Source organism: Leptonychotes weddellii, chromosome 6 (genome assembly GCF_054177405.1).
Source record: "Leptonychotes weddellii isolate Sample4059 chromosome 6, ASM5417740v2, whole genome shotgun sequence".
Classification (NCBI taxonomy): domain Eukaryota; kingdom Metazoa; phylum Chordata; class Mammalia; order Carnivora; family Phocidae; genus Leptonychotes; species Leptonychotes weddellii.
Genome location: NC_138374.1, coordinates 110,221,754 through 110,238,735, shown reverse-complemented (window position 1 = coordinate 110,238,735; position 16,982 = coordinate 110,221,754). Strand labels below are relative to the sequence as shown.

The 16,982-nt window shown below is 35.4% G+C and overlaps 1 protein-coding gene across 4 annotated transcripts in view; it reads right to left on the bottom strand.

Annotated features, from left to right (window-relative positions):
* NEK7 (NIMA related kinase 7) overlaps positions 1–16,982 on the bottom strand; it is a 122,472-nt gene that overhangs the window by 13,892 nt on the left and 91,598 nt on the right. For 2 of the 4 annotated variants that reach the window (XM_081824951.1, XM_081824953.1), the window contains 2 exons: positions 9,099–9,193; positions 4,848–5,003 (listed from right to left, as the gene is read on the bottom strand). In XM_081824951.1, coding sequence (XP_081681077.1) covers positions 4,848–5,003; positions 9,099–9,193 — 251 coding nt within the window. The remainder of the gene's footprint in view (positions 1–4,847; positions 5,004–9,098; positions 9,194–16,982) is intronic. The other 2 variants (XM_081824950.1, XM_081824952.1) reach the window with 2 other exon arrangements.

The following is a 16,982-nucleotide window of genomic DNA, read 5'->3' as shown; positions in this document are numbered from 1 at the left end:
AAATTGATTACTGGCACAATAATTCTATTTCCCAAATTACATTTTGGTTTCTCCAGAAATAAAATGAAGATGACCTACTGAATTAGCAAGTTCTCAAAAATATAATTAGAAGACATCCACAGATATTGTGTCCTACAAAAGTTTTTCTTATTTACAATGAACTTAAAATGACCCCTAAACAGGTAAGTATCTGCTATGGCAACCAGTTCAGATCAACAAGCACTGCTATAATAAAGCTGACTTCATTGAAGAGCTTTTAACCCTCTCACTAATGCGCTATAGGTGCTGAATTTCTTTTTCACACAAATCATTGTTTTTTCAAATCCTCAGTTTAATTTCTCCTTATTTTCTCAAACCAAGATCACCCTATTCTCCCCTACTTATTTCCATTTTTCACTTCCATCTACAAACCCTTGACTCAACTTTTCAGTTTCCATTCAAACTTCTCTGTTCAAATCTAAAATGAAGACAAATCTGCCAAAAACAACCACCAAGGTACAGTTCTGCTCAATCTTTCTCATGTCTTCTCTATTTAAATTAGGAATTTTTTACAATAAATAAAAAGTACTGAAAGAGAATCTATATTCTGCAGGATGTTAATGCTCAGATTTTCAAAAAATATGTTGACTAAAAAAGACCCAGTATAAAGTTGCATTCTGTACTTTCTAAATAATTGTCAATATAACTATATACTGGGTTTTTTTTTCAACTTAAGAGTCATGAGATAATTTAGTGAACAACAGTGAAAATGCATACTTTTTTTTTTAAAAGATTTTATTTATTTGACAGAGAGAGAGAGCACAAGCGGGGGGAGGGCGGCAGGCAGAGAGAGAGGGAGAAGGAGGCTCCTCAATGAGCAGGGAGCCCGATGCAGGGCTCGATCCCAGGACCCCGGGATCATGACCTGAGCCGAAGGCAGACGCTTAACTGAGCCACCCAGGCGCCCTGAAAATGCATACTTTTGATGACTACTCCTGTGACTCTCAAGGAAATTAAATACTGAAACTGAAGGAAAAAATCTGTTTGTCTTATTTTCCAGTAAATGGACCCTGGGCATTCCGGAAATGACACGGCTTGCTGATCAGAATGGAAAGTCATATAGTGGGTAATATCATTAAAATAAAATTATCATAGCTTCTGCCTTTTTGGGTAATTTTCTACCTTTCCTGAATGGAGAGTTCTTTGGAGAAGTTTCCCTCATTCATTCAATTGCCAAATAATTGGTGCATTTATTTGTTTTTTTCATTTATTACTTTAATCTCACTCTTTCACTTCCTCATTCCCTCAATCAATCACTGAACTTTTTTAATATGCCAGGCCCTAGAGATACACAGATAAAAAGCAGTTACTGTTCCTCAGGGGCAGGAGCTAGACAGGGGTGAGAGAGGTGTGTGTGTGGGGTGTGTGTGTGTGTGTGTGTGTGTGTGTGTGTGTGTGTAAAGAAACAAGTGCCATGCAGTGTACTGCCAAGGTGTGGGGTCGGGGGGATATGGGGAGAGAAGAAAGGGGGAGCAGGATAACTTCATGCAGAAGATGATGCCCAAGCTTTTCTTCGAAGAGAGAAGTTTGCCTGGTAAAGAACAGGGGAAGGGATGTTTCAGAGAGAGGAAACAGCATCCATAAAATCACAGAAATTCACGGAAATTTTAGTAGAACGTATACTGGTAGAATGAGGGAAAGAAGAGGGTCTCCTGAGATCCATAAGTCTGGAGAGATAAGCTTGGATCAGATTACAAGGGGCCTTTTGAGTCATAATTCCTTGTACATAGTAAATGTTCAATAAATGTCGGCTTCACAGATGTTAATTTCACAATCACTAATGATACCAATTTTAATTAAACTTAAGAGATATCTAAGGAAAAATACCTATCTTTTCAACTCAAGATATTTAGGGTTAAGTACAGTAGTTCCCCACTGATATATGGAGGACATCATTACTGGAAAAAGAAAGAATACTGAACACCCAAAGATACTGTCATAAACAAAAATATTTTACTAAACTACAAAATATACGTATCTTAGTATCATTCCTGTACAGCTGATATATTTCAATCTAGAATCCTAATCATTTGTACATAATAACAATAATAGCATAATTCAAAAGGAAAGATTTGACATACAGGGTTATTTCTCCAAAGGACACTATTTCTCATTTTTGGTCTGTAATGCTTAAGTGTATCTATGTTTTTTAGGATATAAGAAATAAAAAAAACTCCCAAGCTTTTAAACTCTGAGTTCTTCTAACTGGAATGACTATACCTAGAAATAAATCTTATAGAGTTCCTTATTCCTATTGATCAAGGCTGGTTGGGGGCATAGCCACTATGTTCATGAAATGTTCCCTTCCAAACCTCTTTGGGCAGCAGCCTTAAAAATTTAGCAGTAGCTAACTCAATTTGATAAGCTTTCAAATAGATATTTAGTGGAACATTAATTTGCTTAAATTTTTTCATTCTTCAAACAGTTACAGAGATTGCTACCATTTTTGCTGTGAAATCGACACTTAGTGAAAGTTTGCTATTTAAAAACTTTATACTTCACTTTTCATTGTTTCCTGTCTTCTGCCATGCTAAAAAATCAAATGGCAATTTGAACTTTGAAAAGACTGAAAAAGCTTACTATGTAAGGAAATATTTAAGATATCCTTAAAGTATGGCAGCATCAAATCTGTTCAGGTTTTTGCTTCCATAAATTCTGAATAATTATTTTACAAACAGAGTTCCTGCTTAAGGAGAGAAAATATTTATTAGCACATCTGCATTTCAAAGCTCTTGTTCTGAGAACTTTTCTACATAACTGAACAGATTAAAGTTACATTAGTCTGTATTTTTCATACCTCGTTTCTTTCATAAGATTTAGTTTCCATGTTTACCTAGTTGTATAGCCTTCGATTTCCCCACAGCACAAGGACAGATTTTTACCAATATGAGGAGCTGCTCCTCATATTGGTAAAAATCCTGTCTTTTTTGGAGAGTACGCCACAGAACACGTTTTGCTTTGTATCTGTTTTCGAAACTGGTAACTGTATAGAGTGAAGTAAAAAGTGGAATCTTACTTTCCTCTCCCAACTCTAAGACCTTCTATCTGGGCCAGACTTTGATATTTGCCCCTTGGCTGCGAATCCGCATATCCAACTTCACACTTAGCTGCAGTGAAGTAGCCCTGCAGGCAGGCCGACTTCAACGAACCACTACTGGTATCATCATTAAAATCCTGCTGAAGGTCACCATGGTAACCGCCTGCTGAGGCTTCGCTGCTGCACTCGGCATCTCCTAATCAGCTACCATGTGAAATGCAAATTCAGACAGTCTGAAAATTAGTCAAGAAGAATAGGGGATGAGGATGCAGATATGTGAAATATTCATGCGCTTCATGGAAAAAAGAAGACAGCATGAATGACACAACAAAGAGCGGCCCCTGACATTCTTGCCATCATTTTGCATTATTGTTCACACCCTACTGTATTTCCAGGCCTGGAGTTCTGAAGTTGGTTTTGTGAAATGCCATATTTATATTCTATACCCAAAATAGTAATTAAAAATGGCTAACATAATAGCATTAACATCAAATAAAGATAATACTTCTAAATTATCGTCACTGCCTTATGAGAGTTTATTTTAATTACCTGAATACAAAGGCTATGAAACAAACAACAACAACAACAACAAAAACCCAGGCACCACTGATTATTAGTATCAAAACCACAGGAGAAAAAGGTACTTATAACATTCTAGGGCCTCAAGTGCTCTACATATGGTAAAAATTCTTTAGAGATATTTATTATTCAAGTTACAGACTCAATTTTCCTTATAGAAGACTCAAACCGATTGCTATTCATTTCAAGATAGAAAGAGTGACAAGACTACCTAATAACTGAATGTTATAATTGTTTTATATTTTTCCTTTGCTCCTTGCCATCTCCCTTGGGCAAAAAATCTGTTGCTCGTGAGAGGGTGAGATGTCCTAACTCGAGACAGTGTTTTCTCTGGGTAGATTCCCCAGTAAGCTTTCCAAAAAGAGTTATGTGAACACATTTAGTTAACCCAAGATACTGCTGTTGTTCTGCCTACCTCCACCTTAATACTGGCAAAATTAAATACTGGGCTAAAATGAGAGATGTTTTGTTCAATAAAAAACCGTATGTTGGGTAGAGCCAAAACAACTCATTTCAATGGGTTACCAAAGCAAGCAAGGATTCAGACTCAGATTTTAATACAGGAGAGTCTTCTAAAATTTTCAATCCCATCCAATATATGTTTTAACATGTCTGCTAATGATAACCTCAAAACATTTCCCACAGGAGTCGGATTACAACAGTGAGGTGGTGACGGGGCAGGCGTGGTCAAGGGAGGGAGGATAAAGCTGAAAGAACGAGGTTGAGAGACACACAGCTAAGAGATGGAAGTTTCACACTTTGGAAAACACGGATGAGAGGGACGTTCTGCAAAGCAGAAAGTTATAATGGTTGTTCTGAGGCTGGGAGAATGAGGAGTGGCCTTATTAAGAAGGGCACCAAGACATGCTGGTCAACTCGAGCTGGGGTCTGAGCATCAATTTTGCCCTTTGCCGTGTTCAGGAGGCTGCAAAGTCAGCTCTCCTCCTCCTCACACCTAGGAAGTGACCAATTTCACACCACATGCTGTGCTGTGCTCCGCTCCACATTAGGAACTGCAGAGTCAACTCTTTAAACAGTAAGTCTCCAAGAGAAGGGAAACAGAATGAAAAGTGCTATTTCTGCCACCATACCCATCATTTGTGCTTCTGGATAGAAAAAAAAAATTCTTAATAAAATGCAAACGTTAGCAAAATGAACAACAGACAAACGCATGGACTGAAAAATGACTTACTTCCTCTGAATAGTGATCTGAAGGAAGAGGTGGGTAGTCACACTGTTCTATCTTCTTACACAGCGAGTACAAATTCATTTTGTCACCATAGAAAGGACTCTGTAACGCAGCCATCTGTAAAATGCTCCCAATGAAACTGATATAGTTACATGGTAACTTTTAAAGGTGATTTCATCAAGTATATTACACTCGGGTAGAAAATAATTACAAATACTTTAAATAAAGTTATCTGGGCATTTTGATTGTTATGAGTATTCCTTTCTGAGAATTATTCAGTAAGTTCTAAAAATCTTACTTCAATTTTTGGGGTTTTTTTTCAGTATTTAAAATTCCCTAAAAGGGAGAAATGGTTAGCACATATTTACATATACATATATATATATGTATATGTATATGACATAAAGTAACATTAAGAAAAAGAACACAGAGTGACGTAAAACTCTTTGTGAATATAATGCCATAAAAACAAGTAATATATCTCATGACTAAACAGACATCGCTGGTATACATCAACCATGCAATGGTCAAAATATCACTAAAATGAAACAGAAATTGAAAATGAATTATAATCTAAGCCATGGTTTAGGGAGTAGAATGTATAGCGTTTTATACAACATGACCGTTTCTGTAGGGAAGGGTTATTTTGAGATTAAAAAAGTCTTCTCAGTCGGAATGTTATAACTGACCCTCAAGTGGTTTACAATGAACTAGAACTTCTTTTCTTTTGATAATGCCTCAAAAACACTGAATATGTTCAAAAGCTCTCTGAGTCATAGCCGCTATTTCAAGGCATCCGAATGAGATTTCTATGCAGAAAAAAAAAAAGACTCAAAGAATGATCAACTTTAAAAAAGACATTATTGAATTTAAATTTATTTTAAGACAAGGTTCTAACTTGACATTTAAAGTGCAAGCAAGTACTGTGGTAAGCAGGGTTACAAACTAAAAAATTCAATTTAAAATGTTCGCATCCTGTTCAAAACCTTCTAAATCTTTGAACCGCAGCGGCAAGAATACAACACGGAGTGCGAGGCTGCCCCAAAGTCAGTCACCCTTTTCTACATGTGCTAATAAGTTTGATTTTGGAAGGACAATGTGTACATTCCCCAGACAGGCAGAGTGTGTGTGAAACACGCTAGTCCATGCTGTGCTACTCAGTGAGCGTCAGTGGGGACAGGACAAGCTGAAAATGGCTCTCATCTGTCTTCTGGTGCTCCAGACAGAGCTTTAACTCCTTCAGAGCCTTAAACGAGGAGGGGACGGCATTGGAAATCAAACCTGCGAAGTAGCTTGGCATAGTTTTATTTAGCCTACATTTTATATGAAACCTATATAAACCTATATGAAACAACCTCAGGAATGGCTGTTCCACATGAGGAGAGAAAAGTAAAAACAATATAAATGGCCCTAAACATGTAAAACCCTCCATCCGAGAGGAAATTTCTAGAAGAGGAGCTATCAGTAATAAAACATTTTTGTTTTGTTTTGTTTAAAATGCAAGTACACTTTATGACAGAATATTATAAAGGCCACTTTAAAAAATACACTGTATATATAAACTATAGTCTTTCCATATTTGCAAAAACCCTACGTAAATGTACATATATTCATTATCATATGCTAGGAGTTCATTATAGTACTTTTGTCTCAATACTGCAGAGTGTTAAAAAAAAAAAAAAATCTGAATGTCCCCTAAGGAGTTAAAACAGGAATAGTATATTTTCATGCATCTCCTGCTTTGACAGATGAAAAATGTCAACTGTCCTGTTTTTATTTTCAAGCTTTTGCACTATTCATCTGGTTCATTAGTGCATCTCGATGCTGCCCCTGACAGCTGCTCGCCCTCTCCTCCCAGCAGCTGAATTTTTCAGGCTAATTTGATCCTCCACACTGAGACGATCACTAGAATGATTGACTTGCTCCCTGACCTCCAGGGTCTGACTTTCCTGATTAGTATTCTGGGGGTGTCGGAGGGACGAAAGCCCACTGTCTGTCTTCGGGGCTGGTGGCAGCTCTCTTTTTTTTTGAACTGTAAGCCACCAACCTACAACCCTGTAAGGATGCAATTGCTGCGCTGAACAATAAAGGAAATGTGTAAAACCTACTTTTCCATGTAAAGGTCCGTGTAGCAAAAGCACAGCATCTTGATTTTAATTAGTAAAGTCTACTTTGTTGCATATCAATTAAAACTGTACTGCTAGTTTTTTTTTTTTTTTGAGGTTTCAGGAATATTTGAAAGTCTAATTTTCTGAGTTTAAAATACATTTTCAAAAAAGCTTCCTACTCCTTCATTGTTAATAGTAAATTCTTGGAGGGATATAATATAAAATGTCCACGAGAGGTTGTGGCCAATTTTTTAAGGCTAAGTTGCTGGGTATTTCTATTAGCACTATATTGAAACATAACTGGAAGGAGATAGAACATAAAGACAAATTAAATCTTTCGAAAAATTTTAGTTCTTCCACATGACTTGCATAGAGGAACTGAGAAAATTCACTGAGATGAAAACTAATGTTATCATGATAAATACTTTAACTCAAAATCATCCATAACACATAAAACTCATGGATGTAGGAGTGTCCAAGGAAATAATTTCTATTTTGGTGATCATTTTAAATACACATAAAAATGGGACACTGCCTCTCAAAGGCAAATCCAGAATGTGAAGAATTATTTCAGTTTAGACATAAGAATCCAGTAGCCCTAAAAGAATTTGCAAACTTCTCAAAAAACATTTATTACCTTAACTGAACTTTTTCTTTTTCATTGCTAAATTTCATCTTGTTAGTGCAAATCAATTTGCTGTTTACTTTCAGGTGTTTAAAGGAAAATGCCACTTTGATAATATTAGACTATGGCCTGAGGAACCTAATGTTACCTAAATAAATATGAAATATTTAAAAATGTACAAAGGGACTTTTAAACATTATAGTAATTTAATATAATCAAATCAATTCTTTTCAGCATTGTATCAAATTAGTAACAGAATGTAATATAGGGAGCATAATCTCTTTTAATCTCATGTGCATACCTAAAAACATGTTTTGTCATATCACTAATTCATAAAAATTATCCTACAGGTGTTATTTAAGAACATTTAAAAATCTGTTCTTTTAAAGTGGCCATTAGTGACTTTACTAGCAAGAACAAAATAAATAATCTCAGGTTCCTTAAATTAAGGAAATCTGTAAACCATAATATAATAATTAAAGATCATGATACACATTAAAAAAAAAAAAACCCTTCTAATGCTCTACTTCCAAGTAATGGTTGGGGAATTAAAATAGCTGATCTCATGATATATTTCATTTAAGTCAGGAGGACAGGAAACACAAAATAGAGAGTTAAGAAATACATTGGTTTCTATCTATCCACTTTAGATTTCTTTTGTATACATTAAAACATGAAAATGATTCCATGTATTATTTTCCTTCATTTTATTTTATAGTTACTTAGATGTAGACTAACCTTTAATTAGCAGCTCTGACTTAAAGCCTGTATCACCAGGAAAATTACCATTGGATTAAAAAATAAATTTACATAAGTCACTAGTTGTGTGTGCTTTTTGATACCATTACTCTATAACATGGATGTAAAATGTGCTTTTATATAATATGCCTTTTTTTCTACCCATCCAAATTACCGCACTGAAATATTTGTTAGAGGATATACCTAGATGATTCCATTTTCCTTTGATAAATTATCACCATAAAACAGGAGAGAGAGAATTTCACTAAGCTTTACCAATACAACTGTTACTCATGGAAGTGAAATTAAGTGGTAACCTAGAAAAATTATCTATTTACCTACTATCCTTAAAGCTAAATTACTCTATGTAAGAGCAAAAGAAATATTGAAAAAGATATTTACCATGCTTTCATGTTTTAAATCCATTCCATTATACCTCTCCTGCTATGCATGGATAAGCAAGTTATTTTACAAATGTTCAAATGTACATTTTTATAAATAAGATATGCAGGATAACATCATATTAATATTAAAAACATTTTTAAAAATAAAATTCTCACTAAAAGGAAACAATTTAAAAATATTTAGAAGAAGTAAATATGCAGGAATGTATAGTTACCATTACAAAAGCAGTTACTAAGTCAAGAAATTAACCCTTCCTAATTAAAAAGCTAATTCTTAAACACCATCCAGAAAAAAATAAGTGTATACTATAAGGACAGAGGAAATATATTACAGTAACTAAAAATACATCAATATGTGGACTTTATCAACATTACCTACCTCATATAGTAGACAACCAAGAGACCAGATGTCAGATTTGAAGTTGTATCCATTTTCATGTATTCTCTCTGGAGACATGTAATAAGGTGTACCCACTGCAAAAAACAAACCAAACAAAACAAGAGGAGTATAAAAATGAAGATGCAGCTGTGGTAAGAAATTTTACACACAATATTCTAGATTAAAATATGTCACCAAAATCATTCATTAGAATCAGGAAATTGTTTTTGTGAATACTTAAAACTATTTCATTTCTTCTATTCCCTGACCCTTAAGCAGCACATCGACATCCATCCTATATTAAAAAGGGTGTGGTGAGTTTGTGGTGAGTTAAACTTTTGATCGATTCAGGGAGAATCTCGGGAGCTTAACTAAAGGAAAAACAAGGAATTCTAACATGAAAATCTACTTAAGTGGTTCACATTGGCTTCATTTCTTTATTTGAAAAAATATGACTTGCATATCCCAAGCAATTAAGCATGATCATATAATCATTTACTTAAATATAAACATTAATTTATAACAATTCGGTAGTGTGTATAAATAAACCATGCTCATTAGCTTTAACAGAAGCATTCCTTAGAACACAGTCGTAGCTCTTAAAATTAAGAGTGATATAATCATTAACCTTCCATATCCTACTTACTACCATTTTAGAAAGAATACAACAGAGTTTTGTACATCAAAGGGTTATATAATAACATATGTTAAAGGTCAGTGACATTCTGGAAAAATGTCTGAGTAATACTACTGAGACTCTTTTAAAGACAAGATACTCTAGATAATTTTTATTTTTGTTTCTTTTGATGTGCTTATACTTGTTTCCCTTTTTTATGGCCATTTTAGAAAAAGCTAACATAATAAATGATAATGTAATAAATTAATATTTATTAAATATTTTAAAATAGGCAAAGCATGTATGTTATATTTTGAAGGGTAAAAACACTTAAGTGGCTTTCAAAGTGAATATCTTAAAATTTCAAATTTAGATGGCTACTTCACCACCATTATTAGCCTAAGACTTTTTGCCAAATAGACAAAGTTTGAGAACAATATTTTGGAATTTTACTTGCCTGAGGCAAAACCTACCAAGACTATGCTGCTACTCACAGAGAGAAGGGCGTTCTCCTTTTTCTATTAATTTTCAAGAACTCCCCAGATATTTAGTGTAAATCTTAATGAGACTGTAACTCTCAGTACTGAACTGCGAACAGGAAGAGTCACACCAATAATCAAAGCATTATCCTCAACGGCAGGACTCAGTTTTCCAAAAGAATAAGGTTGTAACCTAATAGTTGTGTATGACAGCTAGACTGTGCTGAAGGTGAAAACATCACGAACCGTGTATTCACAAGATATCCCATCTATACTGGGATCCACTTTTACTAATAACGGGGACAGTCCTAGTCAGAATGTACAAAAGAGAAGTATTTATGGAAGTGAAGAAGTGAAGAAAGAACAGGCACACAGGAGGATAAAATAAATTTAAATAAAATATGAACTATTCACGTAGGCAATTAGTAAGACAAACCTTAAGAAACAAATTATTTCGGTGTAGCATTTACTTTGAAGACGGGTAAATCTGCCATTCCCTGTCAGGGTCAGAAAAGCCAAGAAACTTTCAGAAATAGCTAGGATTTTAAACAATCTGAACTGTTACTTGGTAAAATAAACACAAGCTCTCTAGCTTTGGGAGTTCCAACCACTTCCCTTGTAGTTTGCGTACACGACACCGATTACTGGAGGTATTTACACCCTTTCTCCATTTAAGGAAGGGTGGTGGGTACAGCTGGAATAGTCAGGGGGCTCTGCACAGGCTCTTGGTTTCAGGACATAAAGCAAGTGACTGGCAGTGAGGAATGTGCAGAGAGAGGCTTCACGGAATCCACAGGGGGCAACTGAAAACACTGAGGCTTGAAGGTTCAGAGTTTACCAAAAGCAAAGGTAATTTTAACCAGTAGCTCTGGGAAACCTGCTGATACATTAGGGGTTTGATATGAGTGTGAAAGATTGATGATAGGGAAAAAGAAGAACAAATGCTAGCATTTTACAGAGATTAGCCCCAGCATAACACCTTAACTGCAACACAACTGAACTCATGGATGACCCGCAACTGAAGGAAGCAGAGGAAAAGAATGATCAGAAATTCCACTAAGCTAAACTTATAACGTAAAAAATTTTAATGTGAAGAAAAGCCTTTTCTAGTGAGCTGCTAGAGGTCATTACAAAGAGGGGTTAACGCTGCTACTGTAAACTCAGACACTGATTCTTCTTCATATTATAAATAACAAACTTCCTTATGCTAAATATGCATATTTTATTTTAATATTTAAATTATACAAATCTTGAATGTATATTAAAATATAAATCTAAGGATGCTACTCACCTTTTTGACTGACACATTTCCAAAAGAGTCATTATGTAGGAAAAGGAGAAAGTTTGTATCCTGCACTACAATTATTAATTGGATCGATGCATAATTAACTGCTGAGCATGGCGTAAGAGGGAGTTTCCACTTGCTCCCTCTTACATGATCCCTAAAGTGCGCCTCCGCTGTGGACATGGGCTCTTCGGCTGACTGACACAGAGCAGAGAGGTTGAGCCCCATCACATAAATGGGCTCGTCCTTCCTCTCTACCTAGTAGAGAGGTCGAAAAGTTTAAATTGCTCAGGAAAATCTGAAATACATTTAAATGCAGTGATAGGTCTGCCACATTTCAAACTTAATGGATATTATTATTTCCATTATTTATTATTTCCTAAAAGTTTTTTTTTTTAAACCCATGACAGCTGTGTCTATTATTACTACTGCCTCAAGAATGTTGTGACTTCTTTTAACAGCTGTACAAGGGAGAGTTGTAGAGTGATATGATTAGACATTAAAACAATCATGCAAATTACTATGTACTGAGGGACATGGAGACGGCAGGTTGTGTAATTTCACTAATCTTTCGAGAATTTATGGCTGTAGCTAAAATGGGAATGTATTTTACTATAGCAGATATTTATGCCATTTTAACCTCCTGATATGCATGAAAGTGAGTAAGAAATGGATGATAACATCATAAAAAAACAGAGAAAGAATGATATCAGGGGAAAACTGCTAACAACTGAAAATGCTATCTGACCTTTCTTTAAAATTTACTGACAATCATTCAAATATAAACAAATTTTAATTGCATTAATCGACTTATTCTAGCTATATGAGAAAAGTTTTACACTGTGTATACTCTATTAACAACAAATACATTCTAAAATTTATCCTGAACAAAAAGAAGATTGATTTTCAGAAGTTCTACATTATGTTTAAGAGAGTCAAAAAATTCTGCTAACATGCTATTAAGGAATATATGACTAAATTAATTAATAACTTCCCTTTTATCAGAACAAGTCATATGCAGACTTTTTTCAACATTCAGTAGCACAATTTCTGCAAAGACTTGAATTGAGAAAAACAATAGCACTACCGAGGCATCTGTTTATATGGTTAGAGTGGGTTACTGGTTTTTTTTGTTTCATTTTGTTTTAAACAAGGAAGGCAGAGCAAAACCAGTCAAAGGTCAAACACTCTGTTTCACAACTTACCTCACTAACTAAGACCACTTAACTTCTCTTTTTGTTCACTTTCCTCACCTCTAAGATGCAGGGATGAGAAAGAGATGATTTCTGACATCATTTTGCTCTAAATTCTGCAGCACTCATAAAAACCCTACAAAAATCCATATGGAAAGAAGTAATATATTCCTTTTTAAAACTATTACATAAGACAGCTGAGTGAAGTGTTTTAAGCCAGAGAGTACAAACAAGCAAATTCAGTTTAGAAATGTTGCTTTTTCTCTCTTAGAATTAAAGCAAACTGCAGAAAAGAAGCTTTGAACCTGCCTTGTTGGGAACTTTAAAAGGACATGAGTCACCTTATACCTCAGTTTGATTTAAAAAAAAAAATACAGATACACACAACTTCGGGGAATAAGAATTAATTTTCATTCTCTCCTTCACACTCTTCAGTCCAGAAATTATGTTGGCAGACTTCAAAGAGAGAAGCCCAATGTATTTAATTTTAAGGAGGTTAATACAGAATGGCTGAGCGGTAGACTAATATTTTTTCTGCAAAAGACAATTCTAAAATAAAATTTGTCATATTTTAAATGTACCTGATGACATTTAAGAGCTTTAATAATGCGGAGGGAGAAAAACCCAGGAAATTGTATTGTTATTGTTAGTCGGCTCTAGGCACTGTGTTAAATGCATTGCATATATTATCTGGCTGAACTTTTAACAAATGTTTAGCGGGTCCCTACTACAGGGCACACACTGTTCTAGGTGCTGGGAAGATAGAAGTAAACAGATTAAGTCCTGACCTCATGGGGCTCATGCACTAGTGAAATGAGGACTACTATGTAGCCTCAGGAGATGTTACTACTGTTACCTTGTTTTAGTGTCCAAATCTTTTTTTTTTTAAAGATTTTATTTATGTATTTGACAGAGCGAGACACAGTGAGAGAGGGAACACAAGCAGGGGGAGTGGAGAGGGAGAAGCAGGCTTCCCACAGAGCAGGGAGCCCTTTGCGGGGCTCGATCCCAGGACTCTGGGATCATGACCTGAGCCGAAGGCAGACGCTTAACAACTGAGCCAGCCAGGCGCCCCTCTACTGTTCCCTTGTTTTAGAGAAGAGGCTTTGGGAGTTCAGCTAATGTGCCAGAGATCACAAAATGGGTAAATTGTGGACTTAGAATTCAAACCAGGTAGTTCTGTCCCTTGCATTTAAATAGACGGTTATTCCATTAAAACTCTCTACTGTGAAATATAACTAAACAATAACAACAACAATAACAAAATTCTGTATCCTTCCAAATTAAGAAACAGAGAAATCTTCTAAAAGTCAGGATGTACATATGAAAAGCCAGGAATAAGGGCCTGGGCTCAATGGGCTCCATGTGGAAATTATGCTCTTTGCAGCTACTCTGATTGTTTTAAATACATACTCGTTACAGTTGACAGAGAGGTTAAATGTGCACGGTTTAAAATTAGATAATAGCTTCTTCCTGGAGCCATTACTTAAGTCTAGAAAGGGCTGAAAGTTAAAAATAAATCAGTGCAAGTAGCCTATAGCACTGACTGAACATATGCTGCCTTTCCGGCCCCAACCCACCTTGGACTATGACGGGGAATAAGCCAAAGAAAGCTCCACAGAGAGGTGCTAGGGAAAGGTGTGGGGAAAACCAGTATGTGACCACAGGTGGCACTTGGCACCAAAAATGAAACTGTTTTAATGCCTGGTTCAGGAACACTAATTTCCCAAGTTGAAATCAGAAGCTATATCACACTTGGAAATAGTGTGGGGAACATGAATTGTACACTCAAGAGACTCCAGTGTGAAAATGCTGATATCTGGTTTGAGTGATGGCCACGCATCACAAAATCTGAGAACCATTTGTCTCATTGTGGAAGGTAAAGAGGGTTCAAACAATCTTATAACAACAACAAAAACAACAATTTCCCCCCAAGGGGTTTCAAATATTATCTAGCACAAGGATCAGTATCAGAGAGTCCTAGTTTTGTTTTTTGGGTTTTTTTTAATCTATGCCATTTTCAGGATGTACAACAAACACACGTAATAGCTAAAGTCACACACGTACATGCAAAAAGAAAATTCTCCATCTTTCCTCTTCGGGGGGACATTATGAAAACAAAATGGAAATTGAAACATTATTAATCTAACTATTCTCATTTTTCTCCTTTCCAGCAGTCAGACAGGAAACACTTCATTGTGTATAATAAATGCAACTCTGATGCAAACAGATTTGCTTAAATAGCAGCTAACTACCCCCAATTACTTATATACACCTTTGGAGTATATAATGTGTTTAGATTTTATAGAAGATTAGCTTTTCTAATTAAGTACTGTTAAGATTACTTTTTATCTCCTATATTCTAGTCCGTGAAGGAGTAAACCACTCAAGAAGCAGGACTGGAACTGAGGAGAGAAGTCCCTTGAGAATTAAATAAACTTCTGTTAAAACACACACACACACACACACACACACATAAAACAAAACAAAAAAGTGCCAATAAACTAACAATAACGACAGAGAGAACTTGTCTGCAAAATTTGTATTATGCCAAGTATGGTATATTCTTCCCTAAAAAGCAAATGTATATCACAATGCAATAAAACACCTATGAAGTTTATAATAAAAATGTGAAATTTTAATGTCAAAGTATCTGTCCAAATAAGAAAGTGCTTAGTTTAATGCAAACTTTCATTAAACCTGACTTTTAAACAACTTCACCTTATGAAGTCTTTAAAGGAGGACAGAACAAACTCTCCATAAAGTCTACTTAAATAGTGGTAAGCAAAATTCTGTCCCCCATAACCTTTGCCCTCTGGTGCCATACCTGTATATGCTATGTTACCTGGAGAAAGTGACTTTGCAGATGTAAGATTACGGGTTTTAAAATAGAGATTATCCTAGATTATCAGAGGGAAGGGGTAGGAGAGATTTGAAGTGTGAGAGGAATTCTACCCACCATTGTTGGCTGTAGAGATGGGAAAAAAGGGTTTAAGCCACTAAATTTATAGTAGTTTATTAGGACAGTAATAGAAAACAAATACAAATGTGTTAATGATTCATGCATTGCATGGGAGAGTGGAACATTCAATTCAATGTGCTGAGAACCAGTTATGTACCAAGAACTACACTAGGCAATGGGGGGCTAAAGAGAGAAGCATATATGGTTTGAAAAATGTTTGACCCCTAAAAGCTTACTGGATTATTTTGGGATGGGATGAGTTATGTTTTGGGGAGTTTTTTAGAGGGGGAGGGAAGTAGGAGAAGCCAATACATTTACCATAAGAAGAGTAAAAGAATAAACTGTGGTCTTTTGTAATTTAAATGAATTCTGGCTTGTTCATTAATTGATATGACACTAATCTAGGTAACCAAACTACCTTAATGTTGAATTAGAGATATAACAATAGAAAACAGTTCATGTGCTACATGGCACTTAACCCATAGTTGGTATTTGAACCTTGATTAAGTAATAGTTGTTATTATAAATTTTTTAAATTGACCAAAATAAGGTCCCTGTCACAAATACATCCAGCAGGGATTAACTACAGAGTTACTGATCAAGAGAAACATCACTAGGGATCAATACTCTGGTAAACCTCATGAATTATTCTGATTTTAAAAATAATTTCTCTAAAAGAAAAATAATCCTAATCCCAATCCTAATAATAATCTCTGTTCAGAATTTCCTTTTAGGATGATTAAAATTCCCTAAGGCTATCTACGGCTACTTCTTCATTCACCACTACCACACATTCCCATTGAGAGAGTTAATTATGCTTTAGTTGCAACAGCAACAAATATATCACAAAAATAAACAAGTAGGGAAAAAATACAAAACAAACAATAGAAAAAATAAATCAGGTAATTTTTGCTTCATCTCATGGCCATGGACAATGCTCACATTTATTATTTCTGGTTCTCCTCTTCCTTAACACATGGAAGTTATGCTACCCCTTGAGATAGGTAAGGTCGTGAGACTTGTTTTGGACAATAAAACATGAATGGGCATAATCTGTGTTACAAAGAAGTAGAATGGGTTTAATTCAGAGCCAGTAAGTGATTGGCCATGTTCTCTTACCCTCATAAGATCACAAAAACTTATGTTGATATGAAGATAACTCAAGACTGAAGCTGCCTGAAATGCCAAGTTGCCACATGGAGAGAGGGTAGCTACCCTAGAGAGCCACACGAGGCCCACAATGGACTTCGGGTGACCAGACAGAATACACTTTAGTGCCAAGCAACTGAGATTTTGGTATTGTTCCTTACTGCAGCATAATCTAACCCACACTATTACTAATATACTCA